Here is a 25478-nt window from a genome sequence, read left to right as displayed (position 1 = left end):
TGTACAGCAGTTTTGAAATGACTGCATGACTGTATATGCAGTATTACTCCAGAATACTAAACAGTCACCGTAGACAACCTCATCTCCTGTTGGTTCTATGAGCACCTGCAACAGTTTTGCACTGCCGTCAAACTTCGATGAAGTCAGCCACTTTACCATTATTCACGCCAGATAGCTCAGAGCTTACGTTGCTCAATGCCAACACAAAATAATCTGCAGATGCTGGGGTCAAAGCAACACTCACAACACGCTGGAAGAACTCAGCAGGTCGGGCAGCATCCGTGGAAATGATCAGTCAACGTTTCGGGCCGGAACCTGACGAAGGGTTGCGGCCTGAAACGTTGACTGATCGTTTCCACGGATGCTGCCCGACCTGCTGAGTTCCTCCAGCGTGTTGTGAGTGTTGCTCAATGCCATCTGTGCACTGGCACCCAGCTTAATTCTGCTTCCCATTCCCATTCCCATTTCAACATGCTGTCCATGGTCTCCTCTACTGAATGAGGCCACTCTCGCATGGGAGAGCAACACTTCATGTTCCGCCTGGGCAGTCTCCAATCTGAAGGCTGAACATCAATTTCTCTAACTTATAATAATTTCTCTCCCCTCCACCTTCTCTCTTATTTCATTCCCACCTTCACCATTTCTCCTCACCTGTACGTCATCTCAGTCTGGTGTCCCTCCTTCTTCCCTTTCTCCCATGGTCCACTCTCCTCTTGTATTGGATTCCTTCTTCTTCAGCCCTTTTCCACCCGTCCCTTCCCAGCTTCTCATTCCATCCCCCCCTTCTCCATTTACCCACCTTTCCCCTCACCTATTACCTGCCCGCTTGTACTCCTCCTCCACCCCACCACCTTCTTACCCTGGCTTCTTACCCCTACCTTTCCAGTCCCGATGAAGGGTCTCAGCCTGAAGTCTTGACTGTTCAACCATTTCCACAGATGCTGCCTGACCTGCTGAGTTCCTCCAGCATTTTGTGTACGCTGCACCGGTTTGATAGGTGTGCAAATCGCCCCAGCATTGGGGGGCGAAATGTTCTAAAGTCAGTGATAAGAACTTGGGAGTTTAAACAAGAGATCAAACTGGCTGTACGGTTAGAGGAATTTGAGTGCATTTTGGGAAAGATTATTCTGATGCTGGAACCCCTCGATACAGGAAATAGTTGAGATAAAGGCCATTGCACCCTTACGCAGAAAATCGATTAATTTGATGCAAAAGCAGATCTATGAACACCGACTGTACAGTGGAGTGAGCCAGTCTAGCAAAGATAAAGACAAGAGATTCTGCCCATGTTAGAAATTCAGGGGAACACGCACAAAATACTGGCGGATCTCAGCAGGTCCAGCACCAGCTATGGCAGGGGTTCCTGACCCATGGTCCGTGGACACCAGATCTGTGGAAAGGAATAAGTAGTCGACGTCTGAGTCCTGATGAAGGGTCCAGAACCGAAGCGTCAACTGTTTATTCCTCTCCATGGATGCTGCCCGACCTGCCGAGTACCTCCAGCATTTTGTGTCTGTTACTCTGGACTAGGAAGGGTCTGCCCGAGACACGATAAGAAGAGGGAAGCCTTCTGTGTTGTAAGCTTCAGGAACTCTTGTTTCTGCTTGAAGGCCTTCATTCACTTGTGGCTGGAGTGAAGATGTTGCTCCCAGTGAGAAAACCATTTCTTAAATCATCACCTGGAACATGACGGAGAAAACTACAGCTACTTCCATTTTCCTGTGGACACCTGTTCCTTTATATATGGGAAATAAATTGTCACTGTACAAAATATCTCTACAATATAAATACAGTAATCATAGATCTTTAAAACAGTTGCCAGGTCAACAAATTTTAACAAAAATAGATTTTTAAGGCAAAATTATTAATTCTACGAAAAATAATATACCTTTGTTCCCCAGATGATTTATACAATTCTATAATTTAGCAATTGACTTACAGACACAAGCCAGCTAGAGGTGAGTGATATGGACACCAACACACAGACGCTCTGCAAATCTGTAACAACCCAATTTGCAGGCAGAATAAGAAATGAGCATCAGCAGCAATTTCCACAGTTGGGACCAGGACAATACATTCCCAAGAGGCTACAGAAGAAATTATTGCCACTGGAAATTTGTTACAAGGACTGTCGTTGAAATGCGAAGGAAAACTCCACGGTTACCATTTCTCACCATTATTGGACGTGGGCCTTTTGCCTGAAGTATTTGGATTATTGAATGTTTGCACTAACACGAAAGAGGAAATTAAATTCATCTCGTTTCATCAGCTATCTTAAACCATTCACCCGCTAACACAGCAGTTAGCTTATTGCCTGTTGCTCTGAAGCTAAGTAGTTGTTCGCACTAGGATTTTGGTGCTTAGAAGAATGATGTTGTAGGTTGGGGAAAATCACTAAGGGGGCAAGGTGACAACGTAGTTGTTTTCGTCATGGTAACGGACGATCGGGACCATGGACACAGATTGAGTACACCATGGTCTGGGAGGCTCCTTGTTCAAACATACTAGTCTCTGCTATACTGGAAAGGCAAATTTAGATGAGGAACACACACAAAATGCTGGTGAATGCAGCAGGCCAGGCAGCATCTATAGGAAGCAGTACAGTCGACGTTTCGGGTCGAGACCCTCCGTCAGGACTAACGGAAAAAAGAGATAGTAAGAGATCTGAAAGTGGGAGACAGGAGAATGATAGGAGAAGACAGGAGGGGGAGGGATGAAGCTAAGAGCTGGGAAGTTGATTGGCAAAAGGGATATAAGGCTGGAGAAGGAGGAGTATCATATGACAGAAGGCCTTTGAAGAAAGAAAGGGGGAGGGGAGCACCAGAGGAAGATGGAGAACAGGCAAGGAGTTACTGTGAGAGGGAAAGAGAGAAGAAAAAAAAGATTAGGGATGGGATAAGAAACTGTGTTACGGGGGTACAAGATGAACTACACTACTCCACTGTATCTGATTAAGGATGTGTGTGGCCTATCAACCAGAAGCAAGATCTCCACTGTTTCAAAGTCAAAGAAGGGAAATTATTTCAATAATTTTTTTTTAAATGTGGGTCAGGTATATCAGACTGATTACTTAGAAACCTCAGACTGTATTACAAAATGTTTCAGGGGGTAACTTGCAAGACAATTGGGTAGATTCAATGTCCTCATTGAAGTCCAATCTGAACCACTGAAATGAGCAAAATGTAAATGGTTGGCCGAAATTTCCAATACAGTACTGGGTTTCCACAAGTGTTTACAACTCTGGGCACATTCCAACCTCATAATGTACCAACAACTGAGCTGTGCAGAGCTCAGTGATGTCAGTTCCTGCAGGTGTCATTTTAAAAGCTGAGGGAATGAGTAACAAGGCACACTCTCAGGGTTGCAGATGTTTAAACATCAGCCCTTCTGAATGTTGCATGAGAGATAAGTCATGATCATTAGGAATGCTTGACATATAAACAGAACAGGTCTACTGCAATCAATACTCATTATCTCCCGTCCAGTTTTTCATTGTGAAAATTTTCCCTTCAGCGCAAAGGAGATCTGATGTTACTAGCAGGTAACATAAAGTCAGATTTGGGCCTGGAATCAAAAATGTTGATCTTTTTCTTCCTTCCTTCTTCATCCCCTCTTTCTCCTCGCTCTTCCCAGGTCCCTACCTGGGCGAGGAAGGAGCTGATCTCAGAAAATCTACATCCTCAAGTCTTGTCGCTTGGACCAAACCTATGAAGGGGGCCATTCTCCTTCTCACTTTGAGATTAGTTGGTTCATCCAAACTTATAACCTCACCAGTAGCTGCTATGGAATGAAATCCATGTCCCCAATGGGCTACCATATTGCACAGTTTGTTAAATGTGAAGACAAAGCACTGCTGATGTAAAGAAGACCTTCAGCCAACAGACTGAGCACAAGCAGTGCGCAGATTTTTAACTAATAGCATCAATTTAAACCACATTGAAATTAGTTCAGTCCACTAAGGTAATGCCTCTGGCTTGCCAGCCATAAAAACCCAGCAGTAGATACATCCTCTGAACAATTATGTCTCGTACCACATTCATTTATACCTGGTCTCACTGCAGGTCCTGGAAGCTACAAGGAAGCCTTATTATTGCACTTGGGCAAGTTTCACCCTGCAGGAAGCCTGTGACGTGAGGTCGGGTTTAATTGACCCATTTGTCTTTTGCATCACAAAGACCCATCGCAATCACGGCGTCGGTGGCTCTTCATTCCTTCTGCAGATGAATCAAATCTCCAGAATATGTTTTGGTTCATGTTCACAGATGTTTACAGGGGTTACACAGAGAGCCACATTACCCCACCAGATATTTGGATCACCTAGTAAACATAAAATGATCGGAAGCTTAAAGCCCGACTCATTACATAAAATGGTTTTACAAAGATGAGAAGCATGAACGGATCCAATTAAACATTAAATGTCCGTGCACCAACAGTATACAAAAAACTGTACCATGGACTAGATTCAGATGGAGTTTTAAGAGAGTGCAAATTGGTTTTTCTCTAATTATACCTTGCATTCTGCTTGTACCTGATAATTGTCATGCTGATAACATTGTGGCCAAACTCAATATCACTCACCTCCAACTGTTAGACCACCCAGAGCTGAAAGACAAAATCCCTTCATTGCATCACACTAAATACTTTTCTAAATCATTTTTATCAAAAACTATTTTGGTTGCAAAATAAAGAGCCACTGTCCCAAAGGTGGCAGCAGAGATCATGTAAGCAGTTACTGTCTGTGTAAACTGGACGATTGTGCCCATGAGCAGTGAGGGAATGACCTGAGAGAGGAGGAAGGCACTATCTAGAATGGCTAGGTCAAGACAAATCCCTCTTCCCATAGTGGCCTGTTCGACGTCGGCAGAAACCACCACCTCGCTCCGGCTCTGTGGACCTGCACTTTGGTCAGGCGGAGGCCCCTTGGCCATCAGCAGGGGAGCAGCTGTGATCACGCTGCCATTTTGATTGTATGACTTATGATTCAAGATTCCGTTTGGCGGAGATATTTTGCTGTCCACTTGGCAATTAGCATCTTCGAGTTCAGTAAACTTGTGCTTGCAAAAAAATACCTGCGCAAGGGGGAGGAGAACAGAAGAAAAGCTCATAAATCGGCGATGGACTAAACTTTATGGGGTCCTCAGCATCGAGGACATCTTCAAAAGGCAGTGCCGCTAAAAGGCGGCATCTATCATTAAGGATCCCCACCACCCAGGATGTGCCCTCTTCTTATGACTACCTTCAGGGAGGAGGAAGAGGAGCCTGAAGACATAATCTGCCATCACATTTCTGAATGGACAATGAAGCAACCATGAACACTACCTGACTACTTTTGCTCTTCTTTTGCATTGCTTGTTTAATTTTATATATTTACATTTCTTACTGTAATTATAGATTTTTTTTAATGTTTGGAATTGCAATGCTGCCTCAAAACCAACAAATTTCACAGCATACGACAGCGATCGGAAACCTGATTCTGACCACGGAGGCGTAGCTCGGGGTATCGGAGTGCAGTGTTCAATCCCAACGTCCTCTGTAAGGAGTCAGTACATCATCCCCGTGACCACGTGGGTTGTCCGCTTTCCGGAGACATGCCAGTTAACTGGTCACTGTAAATTGTCCTGTGATTAGGCTGGAGTTAAACCAGGGGTAAATCGGGGCTTACTTGTCAGTGCGGCCTATCCCGCGTGGCACCTCTAAATAAATAAATGAATAAATTCTCACTTGCTGAAACATCATGAACAAGAAATGGGGAGACTCAACAGTAACTAATTTAGCTTCAGATGGGATTCTTTGAAAAAGTTGCGGGAAGAGTTGTCTTTGACAATGATCTTTTCTCTTGCCCGATCCGGCCCTCGTTCTCCAATTCCCACCTCTTTACAAAAATGAGGCATATGAATGGATCCAATTGAACATTGGATAAGCCACAGCTGTCCATACACCAACGGTATATGAACACTGCACTACATCCACTCAATGGATTAGATTCAGAAATTAGGAGTGCTGTAGATCAGGAGTACAAGTGCATAGTTCCTGAGAAGTATCCTCAAGGTCGATAGGGTGGTGAAGAAGGCTTTTGGAAAGCTGACCTTCATCACAAGTTGGAATGTTATATTACAGTTGTATAAAATGTTGGTAAGAATCACTTTTGGGAGCATTGAGTTCACTTTACATCATCCTATTATAGAAAAGACATCATTAAGCAGGAACCGCTCAGCCGAGGGTCCCCAGTTGTCTTGCATTCCATGTCACTGGACCCTGACCCTGATCTGTCAAGGACTATGTGGTGTCTGCCCACGCATCAGCCTCCCCACGTTCAACAAAGTCACGTGCAGGCGTTCTCCATTAAGTGAATTCACCCTAACATCCTGAATTAAGTCCCGTGGTGATCAGCAAGTGGAAAGGGAGCAAGATTGAAGAGGCCTGGAAGCCCCTCAGGATACGTGGATCCCGGATGGGCCTCTACCTGAGGATCCACCAATAGGCAAATCCTTAGGAGAACATCTTACTTGACTTGAGTGATTGCACTATAATTACTGTGCTGTAAAGTTCTATGAGCCCAAAGTTCAAAGTACGTTTATTATCAAATTATGTATACATTATACAACCTTGAGATTTGTCTCCTCACACAAAACAAAAAAACCAAAAAGAACCCATTAAAAAAAAGACCGTCAAACACCCAGTGTGGAGAGATGGAAAAAAAACATTGTCCAAACAATAAAAGTAAACAACAAGCGTTCAGAATGAAAGCGAGTCCACAGCCACGAAGTCAGGAGCAGGCCGAGCCGGCCACGGGCTCAGACTCAGTTCAGTGCAGAGCTGAGTAAATGTTGTGGAGCAGCGAGCAGAACAGGCCTGACCCACACACGTGAGGTGCAAAGGGAATTGGGAGACCTTGGGCAGGATTCCCTAAAGGTGAATTTGCAGGTCGGGTTGGAGGTGAGGAAGGCACATGCAATGTCAGCATTCATTTCGAGAGGACTAGAATACAAAAGCAACGTTGTGCTGTGGAGGCTTTATAAGGCCTCACTTGGAGTATTGTGAACAGTTTTGGGACCCTCATCTTCAAAAGGATGTGGTGACATTGGAGAGACTGCAAAGAAGGTGCATGAAAATAATTCCGGGTCTGAAAGGCTTGTCACATGAAGAGTGTTTGATGGCTCTGTATTCACTCGAATTCAGAAGAATGAGGGGTGACCTGATTGAAACCTATTAAATATTGAAAGGCTTCAACAGAGTGGATGTGGAGAGGATGTTTCCTATGGTGGGAGAGTCTAGGACCGTAGGACACACCCTCAGAATAGAGGGGTGTCCTTTTAGAATGGAGATGAGGAATTCCTGTAGCCAGAGAGTGGTGAACCCGTGGAATTTGTTGCCACAGATGGCTGTGGTGGCCAAGTCATTGGGTATATTCAAGGCAGATGTTGATAGATTCTTGATTTGTCAGGGCATGAAGGGACATGGGGAGAAGGCAGGAAACTGGGGCTGAGAGGGGAAATGGATCAGCCATGATTTAAAGGCGGAGCAGACTCGATGGGCTTTATCTTATGGTCTTATATTCTATCAGTTTATGAGATTACACTGAGGTGCAAGGAAAGGACTTATCAGAGCATTATTATACTATTAAGCTGCTATTAAAGTCTCTAGATATCTTTGTACACAGGGTTTCAGCCTCCGCCTATTAGATAGGGATATTTAAGTCAATTTAATGTACAAATGACTCCAAGTATTGATCTTGGGATGATCATAGAGTCAGCAGAGATGCTGCAGTAATAATTAAAAGACATCAAATATACTGGAAGAGGTCTTTAGTTAGTAATGAAATCAAGAGAAGTTCATTGTCTCTCTGCAAAGATGGACGTACGATTTTTAATTACACCTGCACTGAAATCTGGTCTTGAAATCTAGTTGGAATGAAATTTATGAAACAGAATTTCAGAAGCATACAACGTGTTTACATTATCACTCACTCACATCTGTAACAAGAGCTCGCATTTCTACCCTGGTTGGTTCTGCCAGGAATAACATCTGTGTAGCCTGATTAAAAAAACGGTATTTAAACAGAGATAGGGAGTTAAAAATCAAAACAATAAAAATGAAATCATTATTGAGGAAATCAATAAGGGGGAGTTTTACAAGATCTCAGATTAAGGACTCATTAAAATGGAAGTACTTGATAAGGCAGAGGTCAATTAGAGTTCTTTTGTAAGAGCTGATTTAAAATCTATGCAATGTAAAGCTGTGTGGATTTTTACGGAGAAAGAGAAGAGAAATATAACAAACTTAGCTGGAGCATTTGAATTCATAAAGAGTGAAGATACCAAGCTCAGAATTTTCATATAGTTGAAACCAGAAACAATCGACAGGCTCCAATTCACAGGATTGGAAGAGGGCACAGGGTTTGTAGATTCTGCCTGCCCCAGCATAGGCACAATCCTCCCCCAATGAGGACATCTTACAAAGCAGTGCCTCAAAAGAGTGGCATCCATCACCAAGGAGCATCATCGCCCTCTTCTCATTCCTACCAACAGGGAGGAGGTACAGGGGCCTGAAGACACACACTCAGTGTTTTAGGAACTGCTTCTTCCCCTCTGCCATCAGATTTCCGAACAGTCCGCGAACTCGTTACTCCTTTGTTTTGGATCTTTTATTTATTTTGAACTTCATCGTTAATTTTATCTCATTGCACTATACTACTGCTACAAGACAACACATTTTACCTCGTGAGACAGTGATAATAAATCTGATTCTGATGCAGCGAGCTGCAGGAGGAAACAGAGACAGAATTACGGTGGCTGAAGGACACTGAAGAAGTACAAAGACAGGAAATGCTTAAAGAGACAAGGACCAAACATAGGTAAATGGGTCTATTTCAGATCAGTATCTGGGCTGTCATAGACCAGTTGGGCGGAAGGGCCTATACCCTTGCTGTATGACTCAATGACAGATTGTTGGATTTTGGGAATTGAGTGTAAGAGGTAAATAGCTGGGAAAGTTGAATCAGAATCAGGTTTAATATCATTGACATATGTCATGAAATTTGTTGGTGACAGTGCAATACATAAAATATACTATAATTATAATAAATAGTAAAGGCATCCGTTAGTCTTGCAAGACCATGGATCTGCGCCTGGAAAGTCTTCAGTCTCCAGGGCGCAGGCCTGGGTAAGTTTGTATGGAAGACCAGCAGTTGCCCATGCTGCAAATCTCCCCTCTCCATGACACCAATGTTGTCCAAGGGAAGGGCATTAGGACCCATACAGCTTGGCACCGGTGTCGTCACAGAGCAATGTGTGATTAAGTGCCTTGCTCAAGGACACAACACGTTGCCTCAGCTGGGGCTTGAACTATAATTATAATAAGTGTTAAAAAAAGAATTAGTGCATAAAGTGAGCAAAATTAGTAATGTTCATTGGATTATTGTCTGTTCAGAAATCTGATGACGGAAGGTAAGAAACTACTCTAAGTATGTTGAGTGTGTGTCTTCAGGCTCCTGCACCTCCTCCCTGATGGAAGTAATGAGAAGAGGACAAGCAACACACATAAAAAATGCTGGTGGACACAGCAGGCCAGGCAGCATCTATAGGAAGAGGTACGGTCGACGTTTCGGGCCGAGATCCTTCGTCAGGACTAATTGAAAGAAGAGATAGAAAGAGATTTGAAAGTGAGAGGGGAGGTGGAGATCCGAAATGATAGAATAAGATAGGAGGGGGAGGGATGGAGCTAAGAGCTGGAAAGTTGTTTGGCAAAAGGGATATGAGAGGATCATGGGACAGGAGACCTGGGGAGAAAGAAAGGGGAGGGGAGCCCAGAGGATGGGCAAGGAGTTATAGTGAAAGGGATAGAGGGAGAAAAAAGAGAGAGAAAAAACAATAAATAAATAAATAAACAAACAAACAAACAAACAAATAAATAAATAAGGGATGGGGTACGAAGGGGAGGTGGGGCATTAACGGAAGTTTGAAAAGTCAATGTTCATGCCATCAGGTTGGAGGCTACCCAGACAGAAAATAAGGTGTTGTTCCTCCAACCCCCCCACCTCCCCTTTGTACCCCATCTCTTATTCATTCATTCATTTATTTATTAATGATTGTTTTATTATTTTTCTCTCTCTCTTTTCTCCCCCTGTCCCTCTCACTATAACTCCTTGCCCATCCTCTGGGCTCCCCTCCCCCTTTCTTTCTCCCTATCTCTTCTTTCAGTTAGTCCTGACGAAGGGTCTCAGCCCGAAATGTCGACTGTACCTCTTCCTATAGATGCTGCTCGGCCTGCTGCGTTCACCAGCAACTTTTATGTGTGTTGCTTGAATTTCCAGCATCGGCAGATTTCCTTGTGCTTGAGAAGAGGACATGACCTGGATGCCAAGGGTCCTTAAAGGTGGTTGCCACTTTTTTTGAGACAAGGCCTTTAGAAGAAGTTCTCCCTGACAGGGAAGCTAGTGCCCATGAGAGCTGAGGCCAAGGTCAGATCATTCTTGAACAGGGTTAGTATTGAGGGGTCAGATGATCTCCTTACTCCTATAACCCCACTTATCCTTTCCTTGCTCCAGATTCTCTAGTCCAGCTTTGCATTTGAAATCCCTTGTCACTGCTGCCATTCCAGCCCATCTAAGAGAAAGCGCATGTTGTGGTAATGACTCAGGGAGTAACGTATCGAAAAGCTGCCCACCAACCTGTTTTTCCTTGTGATAAAGTGAGTTTAACGTATAGGGCAGGATCTGCAGCGTTGAATACGTAAACCCTGTTAACGCAGACATGGCTGTGACCAGGACCACACTCTTCGAAAGGCACATGATGATGGCAGAAATGGTGAAGAAGGCAATGCTGGCGAGGTACACAGTTTTGGTTCCAAACCTCGTAACCAGCTTGTCCATGATTGTGGAGCAGAGGATGGAGAACGCACACTGCAGGAAAAGGCCCATGCTGCCCATCCGAACACCTGCAGGAGAGAAGCAGACAACAGCCACTCCAGGACATGTAACCAACGCGGACCCCTTAGAAACTGCACTAAGCTTTGGGATCTTCACCTAGACTAGCGGGCGTAGCAGTTAGCAAAATGCTTTACAGCACCAGCGACCAGGTCCAACGTAAGGAGTCAGCACTTTCTCCCCATGACCACACGGGTGCTCCAATTTCCTCCCACATTCCAAAAGTGCACAGGTTAGAGTTAGTGAGTTGTGGGCAGGCTATACTGGTGCCAGAATCATGGCGACACTTGCGAGCTGCCCCTAGCACGCCCTTGGACTGCGTTGGTTGTTGATGCACACAACGCATTTCACTGTGTGTTTCAATGCGTGTACGTGAAAAGTAAATCTAATCTTATCTGGTAAGTTGGTTGAGAAGTTAATTGGTCATTTTAAATTGCCTTCTGATTAGGCTAGGGTAAAATCGGGGGTTGCTGGGCAGCATGGCTCGAAGAGCCGGAAGGGCCTATTCTGCATTGTATCTCAATACATAAACAACAGATGGAGCAAATTGCTCAGCAAAGTGCATCTCAACCTAACCATGGACTTTTTACTCTCTTCCCATCCGGTAGGCACTCCGGCACCAGCAGGCACAGGAAGAGCTTCTTCCCTGAGGCTGTGACACTGCTGAATCTCTCATCACAGCGCTAAGCAGTATTGCACCCATATTGTACTGTCTCAGTACTTTTATATTTGTGTGCTGTAGCACTTTTTTTATTCGCAGTTATTTTGCAAATAGCACTATTCTTTGCACTTCTGGTCAGATGCTAACTGCATTTCATTGGCTTTGTATCTGCACTCGGCACAGTGACAATAAAGTTGAATCTAATCGAATCTAAAACAGTCATGGCAGATCAGACTGTAACCTCAACCTTTCCTGAGGTAAATCTCTCACCCAACAGAGCACACTCAAAGTCTCGAGGCAGCCTGCTCTGGGCTTGGAGGCCTGCCTGTGTGTGTCGGGGGGAGGGAATGTGGTTTGTTTTGCTGTTGTTTATGGGAAGAGTACGGCCCACGGCCCACAGTCTTTGTTGTATGTAGGCCGTGTGTCATTCTGCTGGACGTTGGAGGCATGAGTGACAACAGTTGCATGCTGCCAGCCCCAGCACATCCACGGGTTCAAGACTCGATATGGTTTATTGTCAATTTTTCAGTAAGCGAATGTAAAGGAGAACAAAATGATTGTTACTCTGGATCCGATGCGGCATAAAAACCAAACACAACAAGCATAAAAAACACAATAACTCAATCCATAAAACACAACATACATTAAGTGTGGCTGTGTTGGTTTCTAATGCAAGCGACACATTTCACTGTATGTTTCACTGTGAATGTGATTAATGAATAAATCTTAAGAGTAAAGAAAGCAGATATTACAGTAAACTATCACTGAAACAACAGAATAATTCACAGAGTCATAGAGCAATACAGCACAGGCCCTTCAGCCCTATTGGCCCATGCTGGCCACAGCCTCCTTCCTGCTAGCCCCAGTTGCTGCATTCAGCCCGTCACCCTCCCCTCCTTGTACCTGTCCAAATGCTTCGGAATCCAAATTCCAATGGGCTTTGCCTTTTGTTGTTCTAATTGTGTTGTTTCTTGTAAACATTGAGTATAATTTGTGCTTATTTTATGTTCTTGTGAATGCTGCTTATATGATGTGGTTGTAAGCTTTTCATCGCATCTGTAACTGTGACAATACACCCCTTCAGAAAAATGCTGTCAAAGAAAAATATAACATAGAATCATAGAAATACAGGCCCTTCGGCCCAAAAAGCTGTGCCAAACATGTCCTTACCTTAGACCTACCTAGGCTTAGCCATAGCCCTCTATTTTTCAAAGCTCCATGTATCCATCCAGGAGTCTCTTAAAAGACCCTATTGTTTCCGCGTCCACTGCCGCTAGCAGCCCATTCCACGCACTCACCACTCTCTGCGTAAAAAACTTACCCCTGACATCTCTTCTGTACCTACTTCCAAGCACCTTAAAACAGTGCCCACTCAAGCTAGCCATTTCAGCCCTGGGAAAAAGCCTCTGACTATCTACATGATCAATGCCTCTCATTATCTTGTACACCTCTATCAGGTCACCTCTCATCCTCCGTCGCTTCCAGGAGAAAAGGCCGAGTTCACTCAACCTATTCTCATAAGGCATGCTCCCCAATCCAGGCAACATCTTTGTAAATCTCCTCTGCACCCTTTCTATGGTTTCCACGTCCTTCCTGTAGTGAGGCGACCAGAACTGAGCACAGTACTCCAAGTTGGGTTTGACCAGGGTCCTATATAGCTGCAATATTACCTCTCTGCTCTTAAACTCAATCCCACAGTTGATGAAGGCCAATACACCGTATGCCTTCTTAACCACAGAGTCAACCTGCGCAGCTGCTTTGAGTGTCCTATGGACTCGGACCCCAAGATCCCTCTGATCCTCCACACTGCCAAGAGTCTTAGCATTAATACTATATTCTGCCATCATATTTGACCTACCAAAATGAACCACCTCACATTTATCTGGGTTGAACTTGTACAAAACTAGTTACTTGTAGCGGCACCAAGTTTGAGCGATTGAGCATTAACGTTTGAGGTGTCTCTAGTGCAACACACCGGGCCATAATCTCGATATCCGCAGTGGATCTGGTGTAACCTGCTCTGCTGTTACTGAGCATTCTATCATGAAGCCCAACCCTTGACAAGAGGTGACAGGGTCAGGGAGAGGGCAACACCTTCAGGTAGTCCACCATCTCCCACACTGGCATTGGGTCGACACCGAACCGCCTGACAGGAAGGTACGTTCTGTCCTGATGCTACAAACTTGATTCGAGGTTGTTAGTAGGCATGGTGGAATTGTTCGAAATCGGACCTTTGCACACCTGCTGACTATTGAGAGTCTGGCTCTGCCTGCGAGTGGTGTGGTTTGATGGTAGGTTTTTGGTGGGAAGGTGGGAGGGGAATGTGGGCTTTTAAAATTTGTTGCAAACACGAAGAAATCTGCAGATGCTGGAATATCAAGCAACACACATAAAAGTTGCTGGCGAACGTATCAGGCCAGGCAGCATCTCTAGGAAGAGGTATAGTCGACGTTTTGGGCCGAGACCCTTCGTCAGGACTAACTGAAAGAAGAGCTAGTAAGAGATTTGGAAGTGGGAGGGGGAGGGGGAGATCTGAAATGATAGGAGAAGACAGGGGGGGGAGGGATGGAGCCAAGAGCTGGAAAGTTGGTTGGCAAAAGGGATATGAGAGGATCATGGGACAGGAGGGCTAGGGAGAAAGAATAGGAGGAGGGGGGGAAAAAGCCCTTAGGATGGGCAAGGGGTATAGTGAGAGGGCCAGAGGGAGAAAAAGGAGAGAGAGAAAAAGAATGTGTGTATATAAATAAATAACGGATGGGGTACAAGGGGGAGGTGGGACATTAGTGGAAGTTTGAGAAGTTAATGTTCACGCTATCAGGTTGGAGGCTACCCAGACGGAATATAAGGTGTTGCTCCTCCAACCTGAGTGTGGCTGCATCTTTACAGTAGAGGAGGCCGTGGATAGACATATCAGAATGGGAATGGGACGTGGAATTAAAATGTGTGGCCACTGGGAGATCCTGATTTCTCTGGCGGACACAGCGTAGGTGTTCAGCGAAATGGTCTTCCAGCCTGCATCAGGTCTCGCCAATATATAGAAGGCCGCATCGGGAGCACCGGACGCAGTATATCACCCCAGCCGACTCACAGGTGAAGTGTCGCCTCACCTGGAACGACTGTCTGGGGCCCTGAATGGTGGTGAGGGAGGAAGTGTGAGGGCATGTGTAGCACTTCAAAATTTGTCTCCTATCTATCTTATCTCTGTTGGGGTCCAGTATCTTCAAATCCATGTGTCCGCTGGAAGCAGGAGGTTGAAGGTGGTCTGCCCTGGGGTTAGAGGACTGTGGACGCAGATGGGAAGGGAGAAACAGGGCTTGTTTTGCGGTTGTTGTTTAGTACGGTCTGTTTGTTGTGTTCTGCGTTGTTCTGCTGAGCATCGTGGGCGTGCTCTGGAATGTGTAGCAACACCTGCCGGCAGCCCCCAGCACATCCTCGGGTGTGTTGGTTGTTAATGCAAATGACAGATGTCACTGTACGTTTCGATGTGTGTGCAATAAATAAATCTGAATCTACACACCGTGGCCACTGACAATATTTTTGTATGTTTGTGGCCTTCTGCTGTTGCAGCCCATCCTCTTCAAGGTTTGATGTGTTGTGTACACCACTGTTCTAACGTTTGGTTATCTGAGTTATGGTTGCCTTCCTGACAGCTTGCACCAGTCTGGCCATTCCCCTCTGACCTCTCACGCGAACAAGGCGTGCCCAAGGTATATGCACAGAACTGCCACCCACTGGATGTTTTTTTTTTGATTTTTGCACCATCCTCTGTAAAACTAGAGATGGCTTTGCATAAAAATCCCAGGAGATCCACAGTTTCTGAGATACTCAAACCACTCTGTCTGGCACCAAGAATCATTCCACGGTCAGAGTCACTGAGGTCACATTTCTTTCCCCGTTCTGATGTTTGGGCTGAACAGCAACTGAGCCTCTTGACCGTGTCTGCATGCTTTTACTCACCGAGTTGCTGTCACGTGACTGGCCGCTTAGATACTTGCGTTGACGAGCAGGTGCGGAGGCGTACCTCATAGAGTGGCCACTGAGTGCATGCGCCGCCAAATTCGAACGGCGAGTGCCGTGCAAATCACCTACCTTCATCATAGCGCAGTCTGGCTTCACTGCCCGGGCGGGCATTCGGGATGCCATGGTAGAGTCCTTCCCCCACAAAGTCCGTGTAGAACATCATGAAGGTCATGAGGGCCATCCAGCTGTAGAACTCAGCCACCACCAGCTGGCGGGTCACCTTGGGAATGCGGCAGTACAAGTGGTACAGTTTGGGGATCAAAGTGCAACAGTTCTTCAGTACAAGGAGGGAGTGCCTTACACGCCACACAGTACTCATGGTGCAGCCACAGTGCCTCGACAAAGGCTTCTTGGCTTCCTTTGTTGAGATGTCCACCAGCACGTCCGCATTTTTGGAGCTCTCTTCGGAGACAAAGAAAGTGGCAAAAATGCACACGACAAATATGGCAGCCAGAAGCGTGAAGAGGCAGTCCTCGTGTCCACCCAGGTAGGCGGAGAGGGAGGTCCTTCTCCAGTCTATTGCTGTCAGGAAGTAACCAATACAACCTCCCAGGCTGATCATGAAGGAATACATGGAGAAGGCCTGCCTACATTCCTCGGTGTCGTGGAACAAGTCAGAAAGCAGGGCCTCCAGCGGGGTGAAGCAGACTTGGCCACAAAAGTCCAACATGCAGATGCCAACGATGAGGAAGATGACATCCACCGGATAGTCTTTCAGGCTGAAAGCAGTGGCCAGGCGGCCGGCGTGCGGGATGATGAAGAGACTGAGAAGGACACCGAGGCAGAGACCCCAAATGAAAGGGCGTCGGCGGCCATACCTACTCGTCCAGTGGTCGCTGGCTGACCCAATCATCGGGACAAATATCAGTCCGAGGACTGGCCCAATTCCTGTGGAGAGATGGCACCAGCAATTAAAATATGCCCAAAGGAAATGTACCATCATTAAGGACCGCACTACTGGGACTCATTTCTCATTGGCGGGACAGTACCACAGTGGTTAGCGCATTGCTTTACAACGTCAGCTTCCACCAATTGAGGTTCAATTCCCGCCACCGTCTATGGGGAGTTTGTACCTTCTCCATGTGACCGCATGAGCTTCCTCTGGGTACTTTGGTTTCAACCCACATTCGGGTGAGGGTTAATGAGCTGTGGGGATGGAACTGGACTCTCTGACGGTGGTGTTGGAAAAGAGGATGCTGTCTAAGTTGCATGCCATCTTGGTCAATGTCTCCCATCCACTACATAATGTACTGGGTGAGCACAGGAGTACATTCAGCCAGAGACTCATTCCACCCAGATGCAGCACAGAGCATCATAGGAAGTCATTCCTGCCTGTGGCCATCAAACTTTACAACTCCTCCCTTGGAGGGTCAGACACCCTGAGCCGATACGCTGGTCCTGGACATTTCATGATTTACTGGCATAATTTACATATTACTATTTAACTATTTATGGTTTTATTACTATTTAATTATTTATGGTGCAACTGTAATGAAAACCAATTTCCCCCTGGGACCAATAAAGTATGACTATGACTATGACTATATTGCTGTGGAAGCGTAGCGTAATCCTCACTGATCTGATTTGACCCAAACAACACATTTCACTGCATATTTAGATTTACACATGACAAATAAAACAAATCTTCACTCTTTTACCACTAAGGAGGACATACAGGAGCTTGAAGACTAAACACTTTAGGAGCACCTTCTTCCTCTGAATGATTTCTGAATGGTTCATGAACACCACCTCACCATTCAGCCCCTTTTCTGCACTATTCATTTATTTTTTATACATTTCTTATTGTAACACTAACTTTTTTTTCCTTATTGATTGCATTGTACTGCTGTCAGAAAGCAACAAACTTCACGACACATGTCAACGATGTGAGCCTGATTCTGGTTCTGGGTAGGACTGGTGGGGGGTGTTGTAGTGCAGAGAAAGTACATGGTCCCTAGGCAGTGGTAGACTGGGTGTTGCATGAGGATTCTGGCACACTGCCCTTCATCAGCCCGAGCACTGTATATAGAAGACGGGAAGAAACCAAGGAAGACACCCCAGTTTGTGACACATGTTCATACCACTGGACCCGGAATTCTGCGATCGAGAGAGTGGAACTGCCCCAGTGTAGTGGCTTTTCCACTTTAAAAAGTCTCCTGCACAGGTTTCCTGTCACTGTTGGACAAGCACCATTGTAAAAGACACTTTGCCTATGTAAGTGTGTGACTAAGTGCCTCGTGTACAGTAATTATTTTTGATTTCACCATCTCCTCTGGTAGAATATTCCAGATATCAACCATAATCTGTGTTAAACAAACGTACACCTCTGATCCCCTTTATAATGCCTTCGCCCATTTTGTTCCCTTGTTTCTGGTACCCCTGCCATGAAAAAAAGATTCTGCCTCGCATAATCTTATGCACCACCCCTCATGTCACCTCTCAGCCTCCTTCTCTCCTCATAATTTAAGTTCTCCCATCTAGACAACATGCCGGTGAATTTCCTTTGCACTCGGTCCAGGGGGCTTTCTAGGTCTGTATTTTATTTCAAAGTCTGCCCCAGTCAGTTCAGATTGGAGCCCAGATTAATATCCTAGAAAATGTCAACTAATGTATGAAGAAAGCCATCCTCCAATTATGATGAGACCACATGGCTTGTGACCAAACTTCTAGGCTTGTGAAAGCCTTGAGGCCAATGGCAGCAGTAGCAAAAACACCCGCAAAATGATGGCAGAGCTCAACATGTCAGGTATGTAAACAGTTGATGTTTTGAGCTGAGACCCTTCGTCAGGCCTGGAAAGGAAGGCAGAAGAAGTCAGAATATGAAGGTAGGAGGAACAGGAGATGATTGAACAAACCGGGGGGGGGGGGGGGGTGTGAATGGGAGTATGAAGGGCCTCGGCCTGAAATGTCAACCCTTTATTCCCTTCCATAGATGCTGCCTGACCTGCTGAGATTTTGTGTGGGCTGCTCAAAATCAGTGATAGGCAGATCCCTGGGAAGATTCAAGAAATGGAATTCAAACACTCGCGCTCATTTTGTGAACGCAGTGAATAAAGCAACCTCAGAACATTACAATTCCCATTTGGGCTGTGGCAATTTTGCTGGGTCAAATTTGCACTGCTATCCCACTCCCCCCGGAACCTGACCACCGCTCCAAATGAATGGAGAATTGGAAATTTACTCTCACATGTGGATGCTGGACCAATCTGATCGTACTTTGGGGAAGGATATCCAATAACTCACTAGAAAACTGGGACAGGCTTGCGTTAACTAGCAACAAACAAACTCTCTTTCAACAGAAACTGGCTCTTGAAATAACTAGTAGAAGCTCTCTTTAGAGTAGGATTATCCACCTGGGGTCTTTGGACCCCTCGGTTAATGGTAGCAGCCCAGGGCATAAAAAAAATTGGGAACCTCTGCTCCAGAGAAAGGCCAAAAAAGAAACAGACAGATCTTGAGGTCCACATCTATAAATCTCTCAAAGCTACCCTGCCAGTTGATAGGGTTATTAAGAAGGCATACAGAGTGCTGGCCTTCATTAGTTGGGGGGTTGAGTTCAAGAGCCACAACATAATGCTGCGTCTCTACAGCACCCTGGTTAGATTACACTATTGTGTTCAGTACTGGTCGCCTCATTATAGGATGGATGTAGAAGCTTTAGAGAGAGTGCAGAGGAGACTTACCAGGATCCTGCCTGGATTAGAGAGCATGACTTAAGAGGAAAGGTGGAGAGAGCCAGGGCTTTGCTCTTCAGAGTGACAGAGGATGAGAGGCAACTTGATAGAGGTGTGTAAGATTTTAAGAGGTATAGACAGAGTGGACAGGCAGCACCTTTTTCATAAGGTGTCAAGAGCAATCCAAGTGTGAAAGCTGTAAAAATCATTCAGCCAATGGGGAAACATTACAACACAAAGTTAGGAGTTACGTGTTCAAAGTTAGCATAGTGGTTAGCACAGGGGGCTTCCTAATCCTTTTTATGCTATGGACCAATACCATTAAGCAAGGGGTCTGTGGACCATAGGTTGGGAGCCCTGGGTTAGCAGAGCATTTAACACCTCCAGTGATCCAGGTTCAATTCCGGCCACTGTCTGTAAAGAGTTGATACTGTACGTTCTCCTTGTAACCGTATGGGTTTCCTCCGGGTGCTCCAGTTTCCTCCCAACTTCTAAAGACATACAGTGTAGGGTTAATGAGTAGTGGGCAAGTTATGTTGGTGGCAGAAGCACAGCCACGCCCCTGGCACATATGTGGATTGTGGTCACCGTTGAAGCAAATGATGCATTTCACTCTATGTTCCGGTGTACAGTACATGTGACAGATAAAGCTAATCTTTATTTTATTAAGAAATGGAAAGGGATGAGCAAAAGGACTTTTCTGAGGAAAAGTCGTCACTTTGTGCTTCTGGACAGGAGCAGAAAATTCCTAGCTGTATTAACCAACGGTCTGCAGACTCTTGCCAATCTGACACTCACAGTGCTCAGTGACCAGCAGCAACAGTTTACATTTTTTCAAAATACTCTACTTGTTAGGGAAAAGTTGTGCAGGGCACTGGGACCAATTGAAAAGCCTGTTACAGAATTTGGCACAGGAATGTTCTCCGTGAAGCCTCTGTGGTGCATTGGGAACACGACAGATGGCGGAAACTAGAATTCAGAGTCGCACACAAAACGCTGGAGGAACTCAGCAGGTCAGGCAGCAACTTTGCAGGGGAATAAACAGTCGACGTTTCAAGACGAGACCCTTAATCAGGACTGCTTCATCGGGACACTGGAACGCGGAGCAACACACAAAACGCTGGCGCAACTCAGAGGGCCAGGCAGCATCCACAGAGGAAAATGGACAGGGAACGTTTTGGATCAAGATCCTTTGTCTGGGCTTACTGAGAGCGTTGCACGGCTGGCACAAGAGCAATACGGATGGCGGGACTATGACCAGGGTGTGCTGTGTGGCTGGACGGGCAGAACCAAAGAGGGACTGCAAGAATGGCAGGGCGGGGACATCATTAAGGAAACACCACGCAGCTGGAAATCAAAGTGAGCAGGTCCTATAGCAAACCTCCACACTCTCTCTAAAGCACTCACATCCTATAACAAGGCAACCAGAACTACACACAGCACTCTAAGTGTGGTCTTACCAGAGTTTACATGCTTCAAAGTATTGTGGTAATACTCAACTCACCCAAGACCATGGTCATATACTTCTCCTGGACTCCAGCCTCGAGGAGCAGAGGGGGGACAAAGGTGATTCCAGCTGCCACACAGATCTCCAGGCCACACGTCAGCGAGTTCAGCAGCAACAGCTGGGACCTCTTCCTGTGGAAAAAGAAATTGGGCTGGGGCTTCTCCATCACAACCACCAGGTGTCTAGATCGTGCTGGAGGAGACAAAGTGCAGAATCAAACTTGCCTCGTCCCACTTTACAAATGTCCTACAACTTTCGCCGTCTCGAACACCACAGAAGTGGAGAGTTCTTGGCACTGTGGGCATGGCACAGAACAGCTCCATGTTCAGGCAGGCATGATCCAGGAACACCCATCGCCAAACTGCTGACGAACACAGACCATGGTTTCGGTGAAAAGGGCATTAACCTCCCCTCGCTTCAGGACGGTCAAGAAGTCAGCGATGGAATCTCTGAAAGAAAAAAGAAAGCTATTTTCAGATTCAAATTCAGATTTGTTTCTCACTTGTACATCGAAACACACAATGAAATGTGTCACGCAAACACGAGGAATTCTGCAGATGCTGGAAATTCAAGCAACACACATCAAAGTTGCTGGTGAACGTAGCAGGCCAATACTCAGGTTGGAGGAACAACACCTTATATTCCGTCTGGGTAGCCTCCAACCTGATGGCATGAACATTGACTTCTCTAACTTCCACTAATGCCCCACCTCCCCCTTGTACCCCATCCGTTATTTATTTATATACACACATTCTTTCTCTCTCTCTCCTTTTTCTCCCTCTGTCCCTCTCACTATACCCCTTGCCCATCCTCTGGGTTTCCCCCCACCCCCCTCCCCCTTTTCCTTCTCCCCGGGCCTCCTGTCCCATGATCCTCTCATATCCCTTTTGCCAATCAACTGTCCAGCTCTTGGCTCCATTCCTCCCCCTCCTGTCTTCTCCTATCATTTTGGATCTCCCCCTCCCCCTTCCACTTTCAAATCTCTTACTAGCTCTTCTTTCAGTGAGTCCTGACGAAGGGTCTCGGCCCGAAACGTCGACTGTACCTCTTCCTAGAGATGAAATGTGTCATTTTGTGTTAACAATCAACACACGCAGGGACGTGCTGGGGACAGCCCGGAGGTGTTGTCACTCATTCCAGTGCCAACATTGCACGCCCACAACGTTCAGCAGATCAACACAAGCAACAACAGAACTCCTACAAAAAGTTGCAGATATAGTCCAGTCTGCCAACGGTAAAGTCCTCCCCACCATCGAGCACATCTGCATGGAGCGCTGTTGAAAGAAAGCAGCATCCATCATCAAGGACACCCACCACCCAAGGCCATGCTCTCTTCTCACTGCTGCTGTCAGAAAGAAGGTACAGGAGCCTCAGGACCCACACCACCAGGTTCGGGAACTGTTATTACCCCTTACCCACCAGGGTCTTGAACCAGAGGGGTTACTTCACTCACCCCATCACTGAACTGTTCTCACAAACTATGGACTCACTTTCAAGGACTCTTCATTTCAGGTCCTCAATATTTATTGCGTATTTATTTATTAGTATTATTTCTTTTCTTTTATATTTGCACAGTTAGTTGTCTTTGTACACTGGTTGTCTGTCCACCCTGCTGGGTGCGGTCTTTCATATTCCTTTTCATAGGTTTACTGTGTATGACCGCAAGAAAACGAATCTCAGATAATACTTTGATAATAAGTTTACTTTGAACTTTAAACAACATTAGAACAACTGCACATACACCCTTTACCTCCCACTCATTCACACTCCAACCCCAGGACAGGCTGCCTCCGGGCCTCCAGTGGACCTGCAGACATCAGGCCTCTGACTTCCACTAAGCCTTTAACTTGAGGCTTGACAGAATCTCCCTGTAGGCTGTCCGAACTAACCGACCATTCACCGCCACTTACCACGTTCGGTGTTCGCAATGTAGTCTCATCTAAGCCGTAGATCGGGTCGTCACTTTGCATTCCAAGTGTAGAAATAACCCTGACCTTCCTATAGACTCAACAGATTCTGCAGATGCTGAAAATCTTGAGCAATACACACACACACACACACACACACACACACAAAATGCTGGAGGAACTCAGCAGGTCAGGCAGCATCGATGAAGGGAAATAGGTGATGTTTTTGGCAGAGACCTGATGAAGGGTCTGTGCCTGAAAAGTCTTGAAGAAGGGTCTCGGCTCGAAACGTTGACTGTTTTTTCGTTTCCAAAGGTGCTGTCTGACCTGCTGAGCTTCCAACTGCCTGTCACTTTAATTCTCCCCCACACTCTCACCCTGACCTGCATGTGGCTTCATTAAATGTTACGATGCGGCCCAACAATACTATTGGCTCCTGGTTTGACATTTGACAGTCTACGTGTTGCTTGCACGCTTTTCGCCGTTTGTGTAATCTCTTTTTCGCACGTTGGGTGTTTGATTTTCCCTTGAACTCGTTCCATGGTGTTTCGTTGTTTCATGGCTGTCCGTGGGAAGACGGATCTCAGAGTTGTATTCCGTATACGTACTCTGATCATAAATGTACTTTGAACACAAGCTTGAGGAACAAAATCTCATCTCATCAGGAGCCTCCTGAGCTCGAATTTCAATTCTCCAACTTTCTCTCATTTTTTTCTGTTGTATGCCATCTATCTGTGATATTGGGTCCGGTTATTTCTCTCTATTGTTACAGTCTGACCTGGTGGACATATTGTACAGCTATTAGCAACACAGAACACAAACAAGAATATTCACCCCCAAACAGCTTCATTAAATCCCTGACTTGCTCTCACTCTATTGAAGATATTCCATCTGTCCTGTTCACCACACCCCCATCGTCTCCACTGCAACTTGAAATTACCTTTGTTTTCTCTCTCTTCGCCAGCCCCGAGGAAGGGTTTCTAATCTGAGATATTGATTCTGTTTCTCTCTCCACAGATGCTGCCTGACCTGCTGAGTGTTTCCAGCTTTTTTGTTGTTTTATTTTAGGTTTCAGTATCGGCAGTATTTTTAAAAATTTCATTTAGAAGTCCATTGAAACTTCAAAAAACTCACTAGAAGTTAGAAAAGTGAAAGGAGAAACAGCTAAGGTTCTGAGGAGAGACACAAGAGTGAGAGTAAAAGTTCGGCACAGACTAGAAGGGCCGAGATGGCCTGTTTCCGTGCTGTGATTGTTATATGGGTATAAGAGTGTGCAGATGCTGGAATCTGGGGCAACACACAAAACACTGGAGGAAATCAGCAGGTCAGGCAGCATCTGTGGAAGGAAATGGAGAATCGACTTTTTGGGTTGAGACTCTTCATCTAGACTAAAAGAAGAGGAAGCAAGCCAACTATAAAGAAGCTGGGGGTGGGAGAATGAGTGGAGCAAGAGCTGATAGGTGACAAGTAGCTCCACGTGAAAAGGGAGGTGACAGGCAGCTGAGGGATGGGGAAAGAGAGGAATGACATCAGAAGCTAGGAGATGATAGGTGGAAGTGACAAAGGGCTGGAGATGTTGAAATCTAATAGGAGAGGAAGGTGGAGCATGGGATAAAGGGAGGGAGGTGGGAAGGGGGACCAGAGGGTTGAGTGTGTGGGCTATGGGTAGATGGAGAGGGTGGGAGAGGGAAGAGAGGAGGTGATGGGGTCAGCTGGATCAAGGAGAGAGAAAAGAAAAAAAATGGATATAGGACATTGGAGTATGGTTACTGGAGGGTTCTGAGTGGCTGTGGTAGGCACTGAGGTGCTATTAACTCAGGCTGAAGGGACTAGAATCCAGAGGAAAAAGGTTCTGGATAAAGACTTACCCCCTTAGTAATGGGATGTGGAGAATTTTTTTACTCAAAGGTGAGATAAGTTGATCACAGGAAAAGCCCTCCCCGCCATTGAGTACATCTACAAGGAGCACTGCCACAAGAAAGCAGCATCCATTAAGGACCTCCACCATCCACGGCCACGCTGTCCTCTCGCTGCTGCCATCGGGAAGGAGGTCCACACACCAGGTTCAAGAACAGTTATTACCCCACAACCATTGAACTCCTAAATCAGCATGGACAACTTTGTCAAGGGCAGGTCATGCCTTACGTGCCTGATTGAATTTTTTGAGGATGTGACTAAACTCATTGATGAAGGTACAGCTGTAGATGTAGTGAATACGGATTTCAGCAAGGCATTTGATAAGGTACCCCATGCAAGGCTTATTGAGAAAGTAAGGAGGCATGGGATCCAAGGGGACATTGCTCTGTGGATCCAGAACTGGCTTGCCCACAGAAGGCAAGGAGTGGTTGTAAACGGGTTATATTCTGCATGGAGGCCGGTGACCAGTGGTATGCCTCAGGGATCTGTTCTGGGACCCTTACTCTTCGTGATTTTTATAAATGACCTGGATGAGGAAGTGGAGGGATGGGTTAATAAGTTTGCTGATGACACAAAGGTTGGGGGTGTTGTGGATAGTGTGGAGGGCTGTCAGAGGTTACAGCGGGACATTGATAGGATGCAAAACTGGGCTGAGAAGTGGCAGATGGAGTTCAACCCAGATAAATGTGAAGTGGTTCATTTTGATAGGTCAAATATGATGGCAGAATATAGTATTAATGGTAAGACTCTTGGCAGTGTGGAGGACCAGAGGGATCTTGGGGTCCAAGTCCATAGGACACTCAAAGCAGCTGCGCAGGTTGACTCTGTGGTTAGGAAAGCGTACGGTGTATTGGCCTTCATCAATCGT

General features: G+C 45.9%; 1 protein-coding gene across 8 annotated transcripts in view; it reads right to left on the bottom strand.

Annotated features, from left to right (window-relative positions):
* Positions 1–372: 372 nt before the first annotated feature.
* slc45a3 (solute carrier family 45 member 3) overlaps positions 373–25478 on the bottom strand; it is a 163638-nt gene continuing 138532 nt past the window's right edge. For 7 of the 8 annotated variants that reach the window (XM_063065279.1, XM_063065277.1, XM_063065275.1 and 4 more), the window contains 4 exons: positions 20784–21235; positions 15675–16493; positions 10670–10935; positions 373–5069 (listed from right to left, as the gene is read on the bottom strand). In XM_063065279.1, the coding sequence (XP_062921349.1) occupies positions 4629–5069; positions 10670–10935; positions 15675–16493; positions 20784–20952 (1695 nt within the window). In that variant the 5' untranslated portion in view covers positions 20953–21235 and the 3' untranslated portion in view covers positions 373–4628. Of the gene's footprint in view, positions 5070–10669; positions 10936–15674; positions 16494–20783; positions 21236–21831; positions 21937–25478 lie in introns of those variants that run through there. The other variant, XM_063065283.1, reaches the window with a different exon arrangement.

Source organism: Mobula hypostoma, chromosome 13, assembly GCF_963921235.1.
Source record: "Mobula hypostoma chromosome 13, sMobHyp1.1, whole genome shotgun sequence".
Classification (NCBI taxonomy): Eukaryota; Metazoa; Chordata; class Chondrichthyes; order Myliobatiformes; family Myliobatidae; genus Mobula; species Mobula hypostoma.
This window is presented reverse-complemented; position numbering and strand designations above follow the sequence as displayed.